Raw genomic sequence first — 22,479 nt, 5'->3', positions numbered from 1 at the left:
GTCCCACTTCTATAATACCCCCCTCTCTGTGCTTCCTTATCAGCTCTTGAGGACTGAAATTTTCAGTGTAATTCATCAAAGTCTGACTGCCTTTACTGGTGGTTATCTTTTATGTTATTACAGCCATTGTTTTGGCTCTGGTTCTGCTTGTATCGCTCTGTATCACTTAATACATGTCTTCCCATATTACTTTAAATTACACATTCCTTTCTTATAGCATAGCAATATTCCATTGCATTCTTCTATCAGTTTGTTTAGCTATGTTGCAACGGATGAACATCCCCTTAGTTTCTAGTTATCTGTTACTAGTTAGTGTCATTATGAAATCTTTAGTTATAGAGAGGACCTTACTTGTGGTCATTGACCTACTTTAGGCATATCTATTAATGAATTTGATAAGTTAAAGGCATGACATTTAGTGACTTTTTTCAAAGAATTCTCCTTAAGTCTGTATTGGATTTGTGTTCCATCTCTCTCTTTTAATGCTAATGGAGATGGATGATTCACTTTCATCCCAGGCAGATATCAGGATTATTTGAGGTTCATTCTGCATTCTTGGTTGTAAGTATGGAACTGTGCATCTTTTTGTATCTGCACATAGACCCTCCTGTCTCATTCTGAGGGAAACAATTCAGACAAGGTCTGATTTGAGAATAAGTTTTGCATTGCAGAGCAGGTGAAAGATAAGTTAAATCAATAAGCTGTAAATAAATAAATAATAGCCATTTTCCCACCCAGGGGAAAAATAAACAGAGAGTATTTCACTAGGTATTTAGACCACCCACTTGTGGTAGGTCAAATCCTAAATAAGGAACTCAATGTCTGCAGCAATATTCCTATCCCTAAGTTATTCCACTTCTCTCTAGGGCTTACATGTGCCTGTTTGCACATATAAGACATGGAATTTCCTTCCTGGGTTTCTTGTTCTATCAGGCCATAAGGTGTACTAGTTCTACTTTTTTTTTGGGGGGGGGGGGTGGAGGGGGATTTTATCTCCTTACTCACAAATTCAGACCATATGTTTAAATTACTGTGGAGAGAGAGGTAGGTTTGTCAATTCTAGGAATATTCTGACGTATGATTTCTAGTTACAGAAATGACCACTACATCTTTCTTATTCTGAATGTAGATTTCATCTTCTATCCTAGTGATACATTACAATTTATTTTATATCTGACCCCTGTGTTTTTGGTGAGAGTTATAAATTTTAATTTTAGTAGAAATTTTAATTTAGTAGAAATCATGTCAATGAAGAGAGTTTTTTTCTCCTTCGTTTATTTTATGGGCATTTAAAGGCTCTAGAGTTTATGAGTTAAGATTTAAAGCCTCATAGCATTTATTTTATCAACATATAATGCATGTCTCTTTGGTCCTTCATCCACTTAACAGATTTTTTTTTTCTTTTTAGTAACTATTATAGAAATTCTTGCCATAGTCCTTGCCCAGAAGGAACTTAATATAATAGAAAGAGTTAAAATAGGTATATAAACAATGGCAGCATAAAGTATAATATCATTGTTAAGTGATATAAAGAGATAGAAATGAAGTGCTGTATTAGAGTTTCAGAGGAGGAAGAGATCTTGTTTTGAATGACCTTCTATAGAATTTTGTCTAGCAATGCCTTTTATTTCTTGACCACCAGTTTTATATAATAACTAGCATTTATAAAACAGTTTGTTTTATATATGAACATGTCTTTCTACAACAACCTTGGGAGGTGGTGCTATTATTATCCTGAATTTACAGATGGATAAATTGAAGCAAAGTTGATTTAAAAAGACTTCTCCAAGGAAACAAAACTAGTGAGGTTTGAGGTTGGATTGAACTCCAGTCTTCCTGACTCCAGCTTAGAGCTCTACCACTGTACCGCCATGAAATGATATTATGTACAAGCAGTGTACAAATGAAATACAACATTATCTGATCTATTCTGAGTCTTGCTTCTCTTGGGAAAGCTCAGGATCTGTCATTTGCCAATCCCTTTGTTTTACATATAAATATTATAGCAAAATTCTCTCTATATATTCCATTAAATGTGGTCAAACTTTTTACCTATAGGAGCTGACATTGCAAATATATGTAATGAAGCTGCTCTACATGCTGCAAGAGAAGGACACAAATCAATTGATACATTTAATTTTGAATATGCTGTGGAGCGAGTAATTGCAGGTACTGAGACTTTCTGTTCTTCTATAAAATTGCTTCTTTTCCATTCTTGACTTTTTTTATTATACGATATTTATTGAAATATTTATTGAGTAGATAAACCTGTAAAATGGGAGATCAATTAAATAAGAATATTTCAATACCCCTTCTAAACATATATCAGCCTTAAATTTTGCAATCAACTCATTTTAAGCTTGGATTTTATTTGATTTGGGAAGAAAAGGAAAGGTAAAGAAGAAGATAAGATGAATAAAATAATCTTAACTTCTTTAAAGACAAGCAACAAACATTTATTAAGCACATTTCTTGGTTTTGGGAACTGTGCTAGACCCTAGACATCCAAAGCCAAAAATAACAGTCGTGGGCATCAAGAAATGGCACTGCGAAAGTGGTGAAATGTTTTTGCCTTTAAGGAACAGCAAGAAGGCCAGTTTGATCAGTTGACAGTCTATGAAAGGAAGTCGGATATGAAAAAGGTTGAAAAGGGAGGCTAATGTCTTGTTATAAAGGACTTTAAATGCCAAACAAAGGACTTTCTTTTATTCTTAGCGGAAATTAATATATTGAGTAGGGAGGGGTGTGATATAATCTTACATGTGATTTAAGAATATCACTTTGGCAGCTGTGTGGAGAATGGATTGGTAAAAGAAGAGACTTGAGATAGAGAGAAGAATTAGGAGGCTATTTCAGGAGCTCACAGGACAAATGATGAAAGCCTGATCTATTAGTTGGGTGATCATGTGACTGTAGAAAAATGTAGAAATGCAAAAAGCAACTTTTAGAATATATGGAATAGCAGGAGAATGAAGAGTCAAAGTTGACTATATTTGTATAAAGATGGGTGATTGGAGGAATGATGGTGCTACCCTTATAACAGTAGAGGTAGGGCATGGAGAATAGATGATGAGTTCTGTTTTAGGTTAAATTTATAAGTTCCCATAAGACAACCCAAAGTTAGAAAAATCCAATAAGTAGTTGTTGATATGGAGCCAGAATTCAGAAAGAGTCAAGGGTGGCTATATATATTTAGGAATCATTTCCAAAGAGAAGCTAATTGAATCATGGGAACTAAGGAGGTTACCAAAAGAGAATTGTTAGAAGAGAATTGAAGGGGGCCCAGGACAGAGCACTGGGGTACATCAACAGTTAGAGGGCTAGACATGAATACCAGCATAGAAGACTGACAAGAATTGTCTAGATTGTAGGAGAAGCTTTAAATTAGTAATGTCATTAAAACCAAGGAGGACAGCATCTGTAGGATCAGGTGCAGAGAGGTTGCGAATGATGAACAAAGGTCAGAAGATTTGTCAAGCTAGAGATGTTAGTGACTTTGGAAAGAACAATTTCATTTGTGTGATGAGCTGGATTAAAGGGGGTTTAAATGAATGAGAGGACAGTAAAAGGTGGCAAGAAATATTAATGGCTTTTTTTTTTTTTTTTTTTTTATTTTTTAAAGAAGTGGGCTGAGAAAGGGAGATAAGATACAGAAGGATAGCTTTAGGGATAATTGTCAAGTGAGAGTTTTTTCAGGATAGAGTAGTCTTAGGTTTATAAAAAGTAATGAATATACTGATATCACTTAAAGTGATTGTAGGGGCATCATGCTAGAAGTGCCAGGTGAAGAAGAGGAAGGATATGAAAGAATAAAAGTTATCTTGGCAGGTAAACCCCAAACCTCAGGACAACTAGGTCTTCTGCTCTTCTACCTAATCAGAATGTTAGGTCTTTGAGAAAGGGACCACCATACTCATCTCTATATATTCTTAGCACTTAGCATAGTGCTCTGTTAAATAAAAAAATGCCTTTTTCATTCATTTTTATCAAAGTGTGGATTAAAGGAGAGAATTGAGGGAGGAGAATGGTAGTGCATGATGTCACATGATGGAGATTTAGAATGGGGGGAAGAAGAGGGAGCTCACAACAACTGGTCTTTCTTAGTATAATGTGAGATGAGGTGGTCTGCTGGGAGGAATACATAAAGAATAGAACAACCAGGAAAAGGAGGGAACGAGCTATATGAAGATTAGTTGAAGGAGCTAGGGGTGATTAGCCTAGAGAAACCAAGCTACATTAATGAAAACACAGTGGCTGAAAGGAAGGAGAATGAGGAGAGAATTCAAAACCATGCCATGTGAATATTGTTGGAAATATAGACCTGGGAGAGATTCTGATCACTCCCTTCAAATATTTGAACAACTTGCATGTTTTAGAAGAATTACTCTTATCATATGGGATTTCCAAAAAACATAATGAGGACCAATGAATGGGATTGCAAACATTTCAAAGAAAAAGTTCTAATCAGTTTTCTGAAAATAAAAATGGATATTTTATAATATAATAGGTGATTTGATCACTGGATATTTTTTAAAAGATGCCATAACTTAGGATTCATACATCTGGATTTGACTGATGACTTCTAAGAACCTTTTTTTTTTTTTTTTTTAAGTATTTTAATAGTTTTTATTTACCAGATATATGCATGGGTAATTTTGCAACATTGACAATTGCCAAACCTTTTGTTCTAATTTTTCCCCTCCTTCTCCCCCAAGATGGCAGGTTGACCAATACATGTTAAATATGTTAGAGTATAAATTAAATACAATATATGTATACATGTGTAAACAGTTGTTTTGCTGTACAAAAAGAATTGGATTTTGAAATAGTGTACAATTAGCCTGTGAAGGAAATCCAAAATGCAGGTGGACAAAATTAGAGGGATTGGGAATTCTATCTAGTGGTTCATAATCATCTCCTAGAGTTCTTTTGCTGGGTGTAGCTGGTTCAGTTCATTATTGCCTAAGAACCTTTTTAACTAAAGTGTCATCAGTCTATGAATTATTCACAATGTATTTTTCTATCTCGTTTAAAGTATTTAGAATTCACATCATAACTTAAAAAGTAAGTAGTACTAAAATACATCCTAAAAACATAGTGATAGATAATTCAAAAAGAGTATCTCTGAGATGATCTATTGGCATCTCAAATATAACATGTCTTATGCCAACCTGTCCCTTTCCAAATTTCCCTGTTTCTGTGGAGGGTGCCGCCATCTATCTGTCACCCAATTTAGTTAGCTTGTAGACATTGTTGACTCTTTCTATAATTGCTCCATTTCTAGTTATTATCAGCTATTTTCATTGATTCTTTCTTTGCCCCCTTCTTTCCATCCACATGGTTACTGACTTAGTTCAAGCCCAGATTTCCTCTTGCTTACTTTTTTTTATTCAATTACTTATACAGTAATTTGCAGTATGTATTTGCCTGATTGTTCATCCAGTTTCCAGGCTTTCCATTCTTCATCCTATCCTCCACATCATTGCCTGACTATGTGTTTGCTTCTTTGAAAAACCTTCTTTGGTTACCCACAAACTCCTCAATTGGTATTTTAAAGTTCTTCCCAGATTGACCATCATCTACTTTTACAGTCTTGTTTCCAACCATCCCCTTCATGAACTCTTTGACTAACTAATCAATCAGTATTTATTAAATGATGTGTATGTGACAAGCCCTGTAAAAAGTACTAGAGATTCAAAAATAAAAAGAAAGTCTTGTCCTCAGACAGAGAAAATAGCATATACATAGATAAATATATGTCACAACATAAAGAACTGTTTCTGGGCCCTATGGTATTTGTCCTCTCCTTAACTCTAACTCATTCACACTTCTCTTTTAACTCTGAACCTAGACATGACTAGACCAGGTGCAGTCTTGGTAGGTGGTCTGGCCTCTCAAAGAGAAGGATTAGGTTCTTTCTTGAACCATCTAATTCATTATGCTCTCACCCCAAAGTCCTAGGGAAAAAACATAAAGCTTAAGTTTGGTTCATGCCTGGGGTCTCCCCAAAAGGAGGAGTACAGACATATGCAATGTCCAATGTAAATTAGATATAGGACACTTAATTATTTTTCCACACAAAAAAATTTTCCACATATTTATTATGAGTGATTCAGGAACATACATTCACAGGGATTTAAACAAGTAGCAATAATTTCTAATTGATATTATATTGTCCTAAAAGGTTGAGATTTAAAAAACATCAGACCCTGAAACATTTTATGGAAAATTAATCAGCATTTTAGCCTCATTCCAGTTTTCACTGCCTAATCAGTTCCCTCCAAGGCCGCATCTTCTGTTAGGTAGGCCAGGGCTTGGGCTAATTGTGCTACCTGCCATCCTTTTCTCCAAGAAGGATGTGATGGCAGAAGATTCCAGCTGCTTCCAGTCACCTCTGACTGATGGATTCAGGATCTTTTCTATTTTTAACCCTATGAGACAATAAAGCTCAACACTGGGGAGCAGTTCTCAGCAACTAGAAACAAACATTTTAATTGGGCTAGACAGATTGTATGATAGACTAAAAAAAAAAAAATCCTGTTTAATCAGTAAATCTACTGGAACATCCATCTCTTGATCCCTCTTTAGTCATCTACACTCAAGGAGGAACACAAAAATGGAAGTGGACAGTCTCAAGTTTGCCTAAGCCAATGCCTGGGCTGGCATCCATGCAAAAACAGTTCATTATGTTTTCTAAAGGCAAAAAAGGAAAGACAAAAGGAAGCTGTCTCTTTTTAGTTGGTGCAATGTACCATACCTGCCTTGTTATCATAGGACTTGAGCAACACATGACTAGGAGCAAAAACAGTAGATGGTGGAAGTAATCGAGGATTTGATTAGACTTGAATAGTAATAGCAGGGGGTTGGGGAGAAAGCAAGAAATTTGAAATTAGAACAGGAGTTGGCAAACTAAGGGCCAAATTGCTGCCTTCTTCCCTCAGCGAAGAATGTTTTTTACATTTTTAAATAACACTTTATTGTATCTAAACAGAAAGATTGGATTTGGCCTTTTTGCCATAGTTTTTTAAATGAACTTGAAAAGAATTCTCTTTTTTACCTCTGTCTCTTAAAATTGTTAGTGCTCTTCAAAGTTCAAATTAGATTCTACCTTTCCTTGCTTATCCCCAGGATTCTCTCCTTCCTGAAAGTGTCTTTTATCATATTTATTTGTTTTTTAATGTATACCTTTGTAGATGCCTTGGGACAGAGATTTTTCATTTTTTTTCTTTATATCTTCAGTGACTTGCACTTAGCACACATTTAATAAAAATTTATTTGTTTTTGGACTAGCCATTGGGGTGCTTCCTTCCATTGATTCAGAGAATTGATAGTCATCTGTAGTCTAAAATACAAGATGGTTATTTATAAATCATTAGAAAATAGTTTTATTTTTGTAACCAATTAAATTCAAATAAGAACAACAGTAGGGTTTTTGAGATTTGTATTTTAAGGAAATATCTTTAATATTGTCCTTTCTTTTTAAAAAATTACATTCAGGTTGTCAAGATGGAATTTTCAAATCCTTTTTCCTTTCCTCAACATTAGCTTGTAATCTTAACTACAGAGGTTGGGAAGTAGTTATGAAGTTAGTAGTTGTTATTGTTAATTTTGGAATTTTTTTTTTTGCTCTGAGGAGTTACCTTCAGTCAAATAAGGGAAATTTAGCCAAGGCTTGTTTGTAGTAAATATAGAATCTTCATCTTGCAGAAGATCCACATCAATAAATATAATTTGACTAAGGAATTAAACAATAGTTTAAGGGGGAAAAATAGAAAAGTTTTTGCCAAGAGCAGAAAGCAGTTTTGGTTGACCTAAGATGAATTTTTTAACAAGTGTTGTTGATGGAAGTCTCACCTCAATCTGGGTGACCTGCTTTCCTCTTATCCTTCCTACAGATATGAGCTGTATGATCTTGAGACCCCTCCCTTAATTTCTGTGATGCCTAAAACTAGTTCCTACCATAACAGTTACTGACCTACATTAATAGTGGAAGGTTTTCTCCCTTTCTCTGCCAGTGAAATCCCTAGTTCCAAACAAAGAAGATGAACCTCTGGTGTTTTATAACAAAGACTCTCTGAGGTCTGATACCAAGTATTGGACTGACATCTGGCTGCTGATGCTGTGCTTTCCCAAAAGGAGAAAGGAGGATAGCAGAAGATAATGATGATCGCTTTATTTAGAAGTCAGTTTTGTTTTTCCAGTGCATCCAGAGCAATCAAAGTTGAAGACTAGGTTTACCATACTAGTTTGAAACAGTCATATCAGTGTACCTTCGATCTGTATTGTGCTTTATAGTTTTGCCTTTGCTTTTGTTATCATATTTGGTATCATAATAGTTTTTCAAGGTAAGCAGTGTGAGGCTGAAGAAATTTAGGTCCACATATGGATACCTGCCCAAAGTCACACACAAAGAAGTCACATTTTCTGATTCCTCACCCCAAGCTCTTTTCTCCTACATCCTGTATTTGAAACTCCTGTTATTAGAGAGTTAAGCTGGGGGAGCTTCTTTGACATTTCCCCCTCTATTTTAAAAACTCTATATTTTTTTTCACAAATATTGTTTTTGTGGTATAGGCTTTGTGACCTAGAACAAACTTTTTTGTTCATAAATCACCACATACTTATGTGCTACATATAATTAAATCTAATCTGAAACTGACCCATATTTGAAGAGAAGTGTGCTTTCCATCTGTTACATCCAAATGCCAAGTTATATTATAATGCTATAAATTGTTTCATATCCAACCCTAATGGGCACTTCTTAAAATATCCAAAAGAGACATCTAACAGGGGGATAATCAACTACTCTGAACTTAAATCTAATTTGCTTTCACGTTAGATATTTTAAAGATTATAAATCTATTTGAAAAAATAGTATGTTTTTGAGCCTCTTAGACAGTACAACCTATATGACAGTATGACAGGATCTGTAGCCTTAGGGTCCAGGATGTTGGTCCAGGACTGTACCTCTGGCCAACCTGGGGAAGCTGGAACAAATCACTTTATGTCTGTTGATCAGAGACAGGTAAAAAGAAGGAATTGGTCTTCATGATTCCTAAGGTCTTTGCCATTTTGTAAGTTCTAGATCTGTTCCCCAAAATGCATCATTGGCAGAGGAACCCTTTTGATGACATATTAGATAACATGAAAATAGCAGAAGGAAAACGTCACTCTCCAACCAACTTTTGCCCTTTGTTGAAGTGGGTAGCTCAGTCTGAAAGAGGAAAACATGGTCAGAGAAATTGAATAATTGGTACCTCACTTCTTAAATCTTTGATCTTCTTTAGGTACTGCCAAAAAAAGCAAGATTCTGTCCAAGGAGGAGCTAAGGATTGTGGCTTTTCACGAGTCAGGCCATGCTTTGGTTGGCTGGCTGCTGGAGCACACGGAGGCAGTGATGAAGGTAAAGCTGCTGATAGCTGAGATGTGTCACCTCGGGTGGGTCTGTCTTCTCAGCTGATTGGCACCAACTCCCACTTTCTCTACACCACAGTTACTTGAGTTCATGCCCTCATCTTCATCGTTTTCTTATATCTGTCCTTGCAGTTCTTCAAACCATCCTCCATTCAGCTGCCCAGTGGAGACTTCTAAAACCCATGTTTGATTCTTTCTCTCTCTCTCTCTCTCTCTCTCTCTCTCGCTCTCGCTCTCGCTCTCGCTCTCGCTCTCGCTCTCGCTCTCTCTCTCGCTCTCGCTCTCTCTCTCGCTCTCGCTTTCGCTCTCACTCTCACTCTCTCTTCATTTTCTCTCCATTCTTTTCTTTCCCTGCTCTCTCCTTCCTCTTTTTCTTCTTCCCTCTTTCCTCCCTCTTTCTCTTCCTCCCCCCCCTCTCCTTCCTCTCTCTCTTCCCCCCTCTCCTCACTCCTCTTTCTCCTCCTCCCTCTCCCTCCCATTTTCTCTTTTTCTCTCCTGGGCTTTGGACAGAACTGCCTCAAACCTGCATTGCTCTTCTTCATATTTCTTTATTGCAACCCCTCCTATATCCCTTCAAGGTACTTCTCAAATTCTATGTCCTTAAGGAGAACTTAGCTAATTCTTTCCATTTTTATTCAGCTCTTCATAATCCCACTTTCCATAGCCCTCAAAAAAAATCACTTTTCATTTACTGAATGTTCTATAAAGTCTCAATAAGCCCTTTAAGGGAGGAGACTTTCACTTTTTTATATTTATATTCCCCACTGCAACCACAGTACCTGCTAAGTAGTAAGTGCATAGTAATTATCTGTTGATTTTTTGAAAGAAGTTTTATCATAGTGAATAGAGAGTTAGACTTAGAATACAGAAGACCTGGATTCCAAACCATCTCTGATCCTTAGGAGCTGTGTGATCACTTGACCTCCCTCAGATCAGTTTATTTCTTTCTAAATTTGAAGTGAGAGTTCCTGTAATATTTAACCTCCCAGCCCAATGGTGAGGCTCAAATGTGAGAATATTATTAAGTACTTTGCAGACTTTCCAGAATTGTAGATTAAAAAAAATATTTCATGTATATGTTAAGGCACTCAACCTCAGAAAGAGCCTAGGAAAGTCACTGAACCCCTTGGTGCTCCTCAAAATGCTATGAGGCTATAATAGAGGAGAGTTTCCTCATCAGAAATTCCCTATACCAATGAAATCACAGGTATAGTCTAAAATAAATGTTTATAATGATGATCATTATTACATGGCCAGGATCTAGAACATTGCGTATCTATGTACTTCAAGAAAACCACACATTACTGAAGAGGATTAAGGGATGAAAGTATAAGAGAAAATTTCATCTATTAAGATTCTTATGAAGACCACCATTAGCTTTCAATTCTGAGGTACTACAATTAGTAGAACTAACTTTTATAGTCATCTTACTTGATTTTCAGTTGACTCAGAATCTACGCTTTTGTTAGCGACAGATATGCATTATTTCCAGACAACTTTAGGATTATCCATTTCCTCCTGTATTTAAGAGAAGTTCCTATTTGTAGGATGATTTAGAAAACAATCTACTCAGGGATGCTTGTGATTTCATAGTTCTGCTTGGTTATATTTAATGAATTACCCTGGAATTAAAGAAGCAATGGATTATTAGAGAATTTGGTTTATAAATGTCCCATTACAATGAATGTAGTAATTGAATTGGTGTGATATTTTTCTTAGGCATTTTGCATGCTTCAAAATACATTCAACCTCAAAACTAGTGACTATAAACTGAAAGTTCCTTTTTACTTCTACAAATTGTACTGCTTCACTATTAAAATTCTATTGTCCAAATTAGTTTGGTGTACATGTTTTAACTTCTTTGTAAGCTTGAGATTAAAAATAGCACCAGTGTTGCATTACTTCCTCTCAGATTGATTCTTTTGTATTTTTAAAGTCTCCCTTGTTTATAAAATTTGTGGCCGATTTTGACATTTTTCAGGTATCCATAGCACCAAGGACAAATGCTGCCCTGGGATTTTCTCAGATCCTCCCCAAAGACCAGTATCTCTTTACTAAGGAGCAGCTATTTGAACGGATGTGCATGGCTTTGGGAGGCCGAGTGTCTGAAGCCATTTCTTTTAATAAGGTTACATCAGGTGAGAAGCCAGCTCTTAGATGAATCATTGAAGAGTTTCTTAGCATTGGGTACACTACAATAATATCCTTTTACAGAAGCAACATCAAAGCCAGATTGTCTTGTTTCAGAGTTAGTGGTCATGAATAGGGTCACAAAATTTGGAATAAATTAGGCTGTTTCCTGGAATATCCTGTTTAGGTACTCAAAAAAGGAGATATAACTAAAAGAAATGTGGAGCTTTAAAAAAAAATAATTTTTTAAAAAACTCTTGCCATAGAGATGGCATCTTTTCCTGGGAGTAGGAAAGAGGTCAAACAGCTTATTCGTGACCATTCATTGGGGATAGAACCTTTATTTTGGTATCTGCATTAGCCTTAATATTAGCATAATGTTTGGAGAAGAGTAGGTAATAAAAATCTTAGGTAAATATTTTAGCTTAATTAAAATTGACGTGTATTTAAGAACTCAAAAAAATCTAAATTGGTTTAATACTGAGTATAGCTCCTATTACAAGTTAGTTAAAAGTGAATGTTCTTTTGGGCCTTAGAACACAAATCCAAACAAGTATGTTCAGGGATTCAGCTGTGAATATTCACCTGGTTTAAATTCATACTCTCAGTATGTGGAAATTTGCAATGTTAGGTACTAAATTTCAATCTAAATTCACAAAACAGCATTAACTTAAACTTAAATGTGATTGTAATGAAACCAATATCAGTAAATATAATTTGACTGAGGAATCAAACAAAAGTTTATGAAAAAAATGGGGTGAAAGAAACTCAGCATTGCCATATAAGTGCCTATTCCTAATAATTGCTAATTTGCCTAATGCTTGATTTTAATAACATTAGGATATTAAGAATTTATTTTCCTATTTATGGGATAGAATTAGATATAGAAATAATTGGTCTCTTTGTATTAGATGGTGAAATAAGGTGATTAGGAAAAAGTGTCATTCACTATTGACTTATATCCCATTATCTATTTTAATCTTTGATTATATAGAGAATATCTTAAATTCTGCCATCAGATTCAGGTTTGTACTTAGAAAGAAGAATAAAGTCTTACCCAGAGAAATCAGTTAAATTGACCAACATAAAAAAAAATCTTTTTTTTTTTTTTTTTTTTTAATTGGAATTGTATAGGGGCACAGGATGATTTAAGGAAAGTCACTAAAATAGCCTATTCCATGGTGAAGCAGTTTGGGATGGTGCCTAGTATTGGCCCTATTTCCTTCCCTGAACAGCAGGAAAGCACATCAGGAATAGGGCGACGACCCTTTAGCCAAGGGCTTCAACAAATGATGGATCATGTAAGTATATATACAAAGGCAGCTGACTGCACAGATCTAGATATTTTGTTACTGTTGTTGAATGGACTAATTTCCTAGCAGGGGAATCCAAGTTGATAGGGCAAATCCTAAAAGCTGGTGCCCTTATCACTAGGAGCAGCTGTGGTTTTCTCTTTTCCAAAGTAGTTTGTTGTTTGGGAAAAAAGAGGGAAATATATAAGAACTCTCTTTTCTTTGTTTTCATGAAACTCACAGCTTTTCAGGGTTTCTCACCATTCAGCGTTATCCACCATTCCTAGTTGAATCTAGTTTTTCACATTTTAATGTTTTTCTAGTCTCTGAAAGAAAAAAAAAAAGCAAACAAACAACATCAACAACAAAAGGTGAAAATGCTATTCTTCAATCCATATTCAGTCTCTCTCTCTGGATGTGGATGATATTTTCCATCCTAAATGTATTGGAATTTCCTTGGATTAGCACATTGCTGATAAGAGCCAAATTTCTCATAGTTGATCATCACACAAACTAGCTGTTTCTGTGTACAGTGTTCTCTTGGTTCTGCTTTCATTTAGCATCAGTTCATGTAAATTTTTCTCGCCTTTTCTGAAATCAGCCTGATTATCATTTTTTATAAAACAATATTCCATAACATTCATCTACCACAACTTATTCAAGTCATCACCCAATTGATGGGCATCCACTCAGTTCCCAGAAAATAGTGATTATTTCTTTGTCATGGTAGAGTTGGCTATAATATACAGCTTTTCCTAATCTAATCCTAATAAAATTAGTAACCAGCTGAAGAAACTCAGGATCAAAAACTTTCTCCAAATAGAGTTAATAATAATGAAAATATCTCGCTCAAAACTTGACAAGAAGATAACATAAGCATAGCATCATTTACATTTTTGTTATTTGGTTTTTACCTTACTCCTTTCTAGATTGAGGGCTAGCATCAATTCCAACTCCAAAAAATTGAGTAGTGTGTCTCCTAAAATATAGCCTTCCTGTGTTGCCAGGTTTAAAGTTATCTTTGGGTCAGGGAACTAGCAAGGGAGGACACTCTCACCTAGGGAAATAGTAGAAAACCAAAGAGAAAGAACAGAGCACCATTAGGGAGCTGAACAACCCTTAAAGTGCACAGAATAGAGTGGACTGAGCCCCTTCTAGCTTATTTGTTGATGAAAGGGGGCTCTGCATGAGCCTTAGCTAACAATAAATGAGGGCCTTGTATTGAGGCACTACTCTGGGGAAGAAATTGCTTCAGTTACTTGCTCATTCTGGGATTTAATAGATGTTTTTGTCATAGGATATAGAGCTTGGTGTGGGATCTTAAGTATTCACTTAATCCTATTTTATTGTTTTACTGATTAAGAAACTGTAGGCCAGAAAATTAAATTGTTTAAACTGAAGTATATTTTTTAAAAACTGGAATTAAGAATTGTAGCCATAAATTGTAGATTCTCACCATAGGAAATTTTCCTCCTTTTCCTACAGGAAGCAAAACAGCTGGTGGCTAAAGCATACAGGCACACAGAGAAAGTACTCCTGGAAAACCAAGCCAAATTGCATTCAGTATGTATCCTGTTGGGGTTTGGGGCTCTGTCTTTGAGGTCTGAGCTAGTTAGAGCACCTATGACCCACTGAGTTCAGGATTCTCTCTGCATGAAGTATACTTTCTGCTTCTTTTCTTCAACCATCTTCCTTTTTCATCTGCTTTTCTCTTTTTTCTCTTTTCATGTCTTAGTAGTAACCACAAATATTGTTTGGATAAGCTAAGGAAATTGCTTTTTATTGGTCAGTCTATTAATAAGGAGGCCATTTTTTGATTCTGTCCCTGTGTTATCTTTACAAAGGTGAAGAACTCTGTTTGACTTCAAGCAACACCCCTAACCCACATTAAAGATCCCAAAAATTGTGGTAGGAAAATATAGGGTTCATTATAAATTTGTCACCATAATTCTCAGCTTGTGTGTGACTGGCTGATTATGTGAGATGGGAAGGGTCAGAAATACCATTTTATATAAAGAACTAGACAGAAGGCAGCAATTGGATTATGATTAAAAACAAAACAAAAGTGGGAAGTTAGTGTATTCAGCTAGTACATTTGTCTCTGAGGGACCTAGTGATCCTCCCATATTTTAAGTCATCATGTGTAGAATTCTATCTTTTGGTTTCCCCGGTTCTGGTGCTGCTGGGTAACCAACCAAACAGACATTTATTTACATGCTTTTTGGGGGTGGTTGGGCATGTATGGGTGGGATCTAAGAAGCCAAAACAAGTTAGAATCAGCATTTGCTAAAACCTTTCAAGGAGGTGAGAAGTCCCAGAAGAGAAGTGATCTCGAACTCTTTCTCCTTTCTTTCTGTCATTGTTCTCCTGTCCTGTCTCTTTTGAAGAGAACATTTAGCGTTCAGAACATCTTGGTGAGGTCTGTGATTAAAATCCTAGAGTGTAAACTGGCATCCAGTCTTGCCCCTCTTTCTCCAGTTGAGGATGTGGGCCCACGAGGTGACTACCAAGGTCACAGGTACAGAGTGAGGTTTTGAGGTTGGATTTAAGGCCAAATCCTCTGACTTCAGCACTTCCAAAAGTAGAATGGGCTGTTTGGGAGGTCATGTGTCCCTTCTTATTGAAGTCCTACCTGGGAAAGGTTGGATGAGCCTCTCTGCTGCACTCTAGGGATGATTCTTCTTAGGTCTAGGTGGTACTAGGTGGTCACAGAGGTGCCTTCCACCAATGAAATTCTGTGATTGCAAGCCTGGTTCCTTCTTGCTTCCCTAGGATACTTTGGGAGCCACTTATGTTAGATAGTGCAAAGTGAGGGGCTGCCTAAAACATGGGTGCTGCCTTCATGAAGCAGCTTAGCCTAGTAGGGGAGAGGGAACCTCCATAACATGGGTAGCGTGGCACAGCAGCAATGGCAGTAGATTTGGTGTCAGACTCAGATCCCCTTCTGCTGCTTACTGCCTAAGTGAACTTGGACTAGTCACTGCTTCTGGCCTTCCTTACACTTAACTTCCCTGGGATTCAGCCTCAATAGACTATGAGTAGGTGGAGTCATTTGACTCTCTTGGTATTCTCAACTTTTATTTTACACAATTCATGGCATTATATGTTGATTTATGAAAGGTTGTCTTACTCATTTGGATAGAAGCCCAGGAGAACAAGGACTGTTTTCCTTCCATCTTTATATCCAGTTGCTTAGCATGAAAAGGCTGGTCCTGCGTTTCCTTCATTCTCTTCTGACTCTAGATCTGTGACCTGTTCTAAGTCATTTATTGCTTTGATTGCTGATCTATAACTCCTGGTATCTAAGAGATAAGTCAGAGTAGTACAGAAAAGGAATGCCTTGTTGGGGTGGAACACTGGGACTCAAGGGACTTTGCAGAAGAATTGGATAAGCCAGCCAGTGCTAAAGAGAGAAGCTCTTATATCAGTCCTGTGTAATCAAGTCAGAGAAGGGGTAAGTCCATTGATAAAGAATGGGCTCAGGACAGCCTGGAATTGATACTTTCACAGTGGGCCTGGGATTGGGAAAGGAAGAGATAGAACCCTTGGTTTCACCCAAGAGCCTCCAGTCCAGCTGTCTTCAGGCTGCAGAAGGAGTTATTAATTCTCGTACATTTGAAAGATTGCTTTAAGGAGTTGGTGCATGACTACACAAAGCTCTATGGATGCCATGCTTCAGGATAGCACAGTGGTCAAAGTTGTTTAGGTGTTTTAGGTTTGCAGTCAAGTGGGGCTGAGGTTGCAGAAAAAAAATTGGGAGAGATACTGGTTGAAGGGGAGATATGTCTAGGAATCAGAAAACATGTCGGATGTAGAAAGAGGAAAGCTGAAAAACCAGACTACAACAGGATAGTGATCATAAGGTAGATGCAGAGGAAATGGTCTCTCATGGAAGAATGGGAATTCAGCAAGAGAAGTTCATTCCAGGCATTGATACAAAGCAGGGAAGCTTAATGGGTCAGGGTGTAGGAATGAATCTGGCGGCCTAGAGGCTAGAAGTAAGGCGAGCCCAAGGAAAGACAGGATGGTACCAGATTGAAGAGGCCCTTGAATGTTACTCATTACCAAGGACTTTGAATTAACTTGTTAGGCAAGGGGGAGTAACTGAATTATTTTTAAAAGTCTGGTAATAGCGTAACAAGGAAGTTCAAAGAGCAGAGATTAAATATATGGGAAGACCCATTGGGAAGTTACCAAAATACTCCCATGAAGGGACTCACTACCTTTATGCTACAGGTGAGGGTAGTGAAAATAAAAGGGAGAGGCCAGATGCCAAAGATTTGGTTGTGAAAGAATTAATAGGGTTGAGCTATTGCTTGTATAAAAGAGGTCAGGGAGGAAGGAAGAATCAAAGATGACAGCAAGATTTCAATCATGGATTGACTGGGTTGGATGGGTAGGCATCCTTGATAGAAAAGGTGACATCAAAAGGAGACTTAGAAAAAGATAATGCAGTTTTGGATATGCTGAGTTTGAAGTGCCAGCGTGACAGCCATGTAAAAATGATTTGTCAGTATTTGAGAAGTTTGGATAAAAATACAGATTTGAATTTAAGTGTTTGACCAGAAGACTTAACTCTTTTTGACCCTATACCTGACACAGAGCTAGATCTTTCAGCTGTTTCCCTGTTTGGAAAGCTTTGATTTTTCTTGTGAAAACTAAAAAAGACTTTGCAGAACCTCAGAAGTATCCACAAACTTTCTTCTCAAGATAGTAATGAAGTTTTTCCATTCTCTGCTTCCTTGGCAGTGAGGATACATGGGCTTCAGTTCCAAGATAGCTAGGAGGCTAGAGGGGATATGGATGATTTCCCAAAGCCTTCTCTGAATTTCAGAAATTCTCTGTTTTGACATTTATCAATTATTCCAAGACTGTTACTACATCTTCCAGGGGAGGCAAAGTGTTGAATGAGTGAATAAATAAGTGAAAAAAATCTTTTTTACATTCTTAACTATGTGCCATATACTGTTTTGAGTCTTGGAATACAAAAATAAAAAAGCAAAGCTGTCCCTATCTTTAGTGAGCTTGCCTTCTAATAGAGGAAAGCAATATGTCAGTTTTGGCCAAGGAAGGGTGTTTTGATCAAGGCATTCAGAAGGGTATTAAATTTTTTTTTTAACATTTCATTGGAATTTTATTTTAATTTTTTTCACTTATTAGTATTTTATTTTTCTTTCCAATTACATGTAAAAATATATTTCAACATTCACTTTTTTTTTTTTTGGCTGAGGCAATTGGGGTTAAGTGACTTGCCCAGGGTCACACAGCTAGGATGGGTTCAGTGTCTGAGCCAGATTTGAACTTGGGTCCTCCTGACTTCAGGGCTGGTGCTCTATCCACTGCACCATTTAGCTTCCCCCAACATTCACTTTTGTAAGATTTTGAGTTCCACATTTTTTTTCTCCCTCTCTTCCTGCCCTCTCCTGTCTGATACAGATTATATATGTGCAGACATTGTAAACATATTTTCATATTAGTCATGTTGTGAAAAAAATCAAAAGGAGACAAACCAAAAGAAAGGGGGGAAAAAGGTAAAATAATATGTTTCTGTCTACCTTCAGTTTCCATAGTTCTTTCTCTGGATTCATATGACATTTTCCATCCCAGGTATATTGGAATTGTCTTGGACCTCAGTGGAATTTTAATATCGAGATTTGTCCAAATGAGCATTTTATAAACACTACAAAAAAATCAACAGCATAAATTAAATAAAAATTCTCTTTAATCATTTCAGTTACAAGCTCCTAAACACACAATATACAAACATTACAAAATATTTGACATTAGAAAGAAAGGCAGCTTTAATTAAATATAATCAATAAAAGAAAAGGTTCCTAAACTCAAACAGATTTTTTTATATTAAATGTGTAACTTTTCCTCTTTTTAAATCATATATTGTTTACTCAAAAAAAGGTCACTTTTTTTTTCATATCCTAGTCTTCATATTTTCAGTGTATTTTTTCTCAAGTTAAAATTTTTTAAATTTCCTAGCATTTTGGGTCCAAATAATAATTCTCAAGTCATACATTTTTTCTTCAGAAAATAAGCAGTGCAGAAGTTAGAGAAGCTCTTCAAACAGTATCTGGAAGGTCATTTATCTATTCCCTAGATCTTGTCCTGATTTTCTACTTTCATCTTTTGCTCTGATTGGGAAAGAACTAAAGCAATTTATGCCAGTATTTATGAGCACCTCTTGAAATGTTCACCTTCTTGGAAAGGGTTCTTCTTGACCCAAAGTCATTATTTATTTATTTTTAGTGATGGCCTCTGAGCTCTATCCCACCTAGATGACTAACAGCATCTGGGAATTTTTCTTTAGTGTAAGTAGTTCTAAAAAACAGCTCAAAGGTGTAAGGTCTATGATAAATGTTTAAAGGGGGTAAAGAGGGTCAGGGAGAGAAAGTGTGAACAGGGGAAGAGTAGATGATGAGGTGAAGATCAGAGAACTGTGTTCAGATCCTACCTGTGGTAATATGCTTTGGGATCCTCGGCAAATTATCTCAGATGGCCTCAGGTTCCTTATGTATAAAATATAAATATTCCTTTTGCCTTTCTTCCGAGTGCCTAAGCACAATGGCTGGCAAATAGTCTGTGTCTAATAAGTGCTTGTGGACTGACTAAAATTTGCTTTTCCAGCTCTAAATATATGATCCTGTGTTCTGCCTGTCAATTTTTTCTCTGTGATAAAGCTCCTAGCTATAGAAGCAGTCATTTGGACTGATATCTCTCTTTTTTTGATTTTCATTTTCTTTTTTGTGAGTGTTAAGAAAGAAAGGCAGCTTTAATTAAATAGAATCAATAAAAGAAAAGGTTCCTAAACTCAAAACAGATTTTTTTATATTAAATGTGTAACTTTTCCTCTTTTTAAATCATATATTGTTTACTCAAAAAAACTTTCAAAATATCTCTGCCAGGTTACCACTATTGATTCTTTTTTGGAGAATTGCGAGATCAAAAGTGAAATGAGACAGTTCCATTTCTTCATTTTTGTCTCCTTTAAGAATTTTCAGTGGGGATTCCCAAGCTCCTTAGCTTTCTCCCATTACCATAAGTGAAAATGTAAGGAATAAGGTGTTTTCTGAGGATGGATTGAAAATAGACCCATATTATCACTGCAGCAGGAGCTAGGAAAGCTGTGTCACAAGAAGATTAAAGTTTGAAAAGCCATCTAAATCTCTTTTAATCTGTTTTTCAGAATCACCCATGAGTATTTATATTTATAATTTTCTGTTGCTTGACTGTGGCATACAGACAAGCCACAGTTTGATCAGTTTTTCCTACTCAATAGCTCCCTAAATATTGCCTGAAGAACAGGAATTTGTTAGATAAATGTTGGAAATCCTATTATCAGAGAATTCTGGTGGATTTTGAAGGCCGTTTTCCAAGGTCTGGTCCTAACCTTCCTAACCTTAATTTCCACTGTTGTTCTTCATATACAATATATTTCAGTTAAAAGTCGTTTTAATCAAAGCCTGAATTTTCCCTTCTCTGTTCCTTGCTCTTGCTGTTCCCATTCATTCACCCTTATCTCCTGTTGAAATCCTGCCCTAATCCCAACCACAAATGCCTCCTTCCCCATATGGAAAAATTCTCATTTTCTTCTATATTCCCATAACACTGCACTTTTCCTATAGCAATTTTCACATTTTACCCTTAGTTAGAGAGTTTTTCCCTAAACCCTTTGTGTTCCTTGAGGTCAAGGATCATGGCTGTTCGTTGTTGAACCCAGCATGAGTTTAGCTCAGTGTTTCATAGGTATTAAGTCTTCAGTAAAATGTTTGTCAGATTTTGAGACTTGGCTCACCAGAAACAAGGAATGTTTTCTTATTCTTATTATTTCTTAATCTGCCGGCATTCTTCACACTTGGGTTCAGAGCAATAGAGCCAGTCTTGTTGACTCTGCTTTGCCTCTATGTCTTATTTGAAAACCTCCATACACTCATGTCTTAGGCCATCTTATGTTGGAGGTGACTTTCTCCCTTCCTCAGCAGCACTCCTAGATGTCAGCACCTTTCCCCTTTCCTGGCTGCACTGATGACAAAGAGAGAGAGAAATATAGACAGATGTGTGTGTATGTGTATGTGTGTGTGTATGTGTGTGTGTCCCAAATCCCAGCATCTGCTGCCAGACAATAAGATATTGTTAGGAGAGGAAGGCAGAGATTCCTTCTCAAGATGGGTCCTCCTCCTGTCCTCTTCTTGTCACTGCTTCCATGGGAAAATGATTTGTCCTGGAGCTGGCTTGATAGTCTCACAGAAATGCCCCTTTGAGCCCCATTTCCTGGATCCTGGGAAGGCTGAGATGTTTGTTAGCCGCCGTGGATGTTCTGTGAATGGCTCTCCCTTTCATTCAGGGTCCTCTGGTCTCAAAAGGCTCTTGTCTCTGTCTCTGAGCTGGCTCTCAGGCTCACACAGAGCTGTGCTTGTTTATTCTAGCTGGCTGATGCTTTGTTGGAGAAGGAAGTGATAAACTATGAGGACATCGAGGCCTTGATTGGGCCGCCTCCCCATGGGCCCAAAAAAATGATTACCCCGCAGAAGTGGATTGACGCAGAGCGTGAGCAGCAGGGCCCAGAGGAGGATGAGCCACCCCCCGCTCAGCACCCCCGTGACGAGGACCTGGACGAGGACGAGCCGGCCCAGCCAAAGTAGTCCGCACGCTGCCCACGGGCGTCCCCTCTAGTGACCTGGGTCTGCAGCTCCTGTGTCCAAACCTCACCCTGACCCCATAACATCGCACCAAGGACACTAGGCAGCCGCCCCAGCTGCAGGTCTAAGCTGCCCTCACTTGGCAGCCATCAGTAAATCCCTTTGCAGAGGATTTGGGGTTTTTATGTCTTTTCCCCTACGGGGACACTCCCTGTACACAGATGTTGCATATCACCTAGAGGTTTATAAACACTCATTTTGAGAACATAGAGGAGTGCAGACCTGTCGTCCATGGAGAGCAGCGGTCACATTCTTAGGAATCACATGTCTACCTGACAGTCAGTATATGACCTTTCCTATGGTTCTTCTGACACTCTCACAATAAATAATGAAAGGACTCCAGAAAGGACTCTACCACTCTATAGATCTGGTAATTATTATATTTTTTAACTGGGAGCCTTCTCATTCTGTCATCTGGTAGATAAATAAACTAGCTTACGATTTGGGAAATGGAAGAAAGCAAATTTATGGGATTAAAATATCTTTACCTGATGCAATTTAACTGAATACCATGTTTACAGAGATAATTATTAATGCTTTATTTTCAAAGTATTTATGACACCGTGCTATTTACTACCTGAAAGAACTGTTATAATGTTTGTTTAATAAATTTTGGAGACTGACATCCACCTCTGCACAACTTAGCCAGGCCTCATGGAGGGGACTGGTTGGGTTTATGTGTCTGATTTTTTTTGACATTAGTTTGTAGATTCTATTGTTAGAATAGTTCCATTTTGTAGGAGCCATGGATTCAAAATCATTTTTAATCTCTCATTCAGTGCATCTGTCATTCACTATTTGGAAGAGCCCATTTTCATCACTGATGGATGGAGATTCATTTTGGTTTACTTCTTCCTTAGTATATGAAAAGAAACAACTTTATAAGAAAATATCTGTGATTTATTCAACACTTTTCCCCATCCCTCAAGTTTCTC

The 22,479-nt window shown here is 37.0% G+C and overlaps 1 protein-coding gene across 1 annotated transcript in view; it reads left to right on the top strand.

Annotated features, from left to right (window-relative positions):
* The window catches only part of SPG7 (SPG7 matrix AAA peptidase subunit, paraplegin), an 82,050-nt gene extending 59,877 nt beyond the window's left edge, over window positions 1-22,173 (top strand). Inside the window, exons 12-17 of the mRNA XM_074286175.1 lie at window positions 2,059-2,169; window positions 9,288-9,403; window positions 11,396-11,552; window positions 12,679-12,845; window positions 14,322-14,399; window positions 21,272-22,173. Coding sequence (XP_074142276.1) covers window positions 2,059-2,169; window positions 9,288-9,403; window positions 11,396-11,552; window positions 12,679-12,845; window positions 14,322-14,399; window positions 21,272-21,487 — 845 coding nt within the window. The 3' untranslated portion in view covers window positions 21,488-22,173. The remainder of the gene's footprint in view (window positions 1-2,058; window positions 2,170-9,287; window positions 9,404-11,395; window positions 11,553-12,678; window positions 12,846-14,321; window positions 14,400-21,271) is intronic.
* Window positions 22,174-22,479: the final 306 nt, after the last annotated feature.

Source organism: Sminthopsis crassicaudata, chromosome 2 (assembly GCF_048593235.1).
Source record: "Sminthopsis crassicaudata isolate SCR6 chromosome 2, ASM4859323v1, whole genome shotgun sequence".
NCBI lineage: Eukaryota > Metazoa > Chordata > Mammalia > Dasyuromorphia > Dasyuridae > Sminthopsis > Sminthopsis crassicaudata.
The sequence above is the reverse complement of the archived record's forward strand: the minus strand, read 5'-3'. Positions and strand labels throughout refer to the sequence as shown.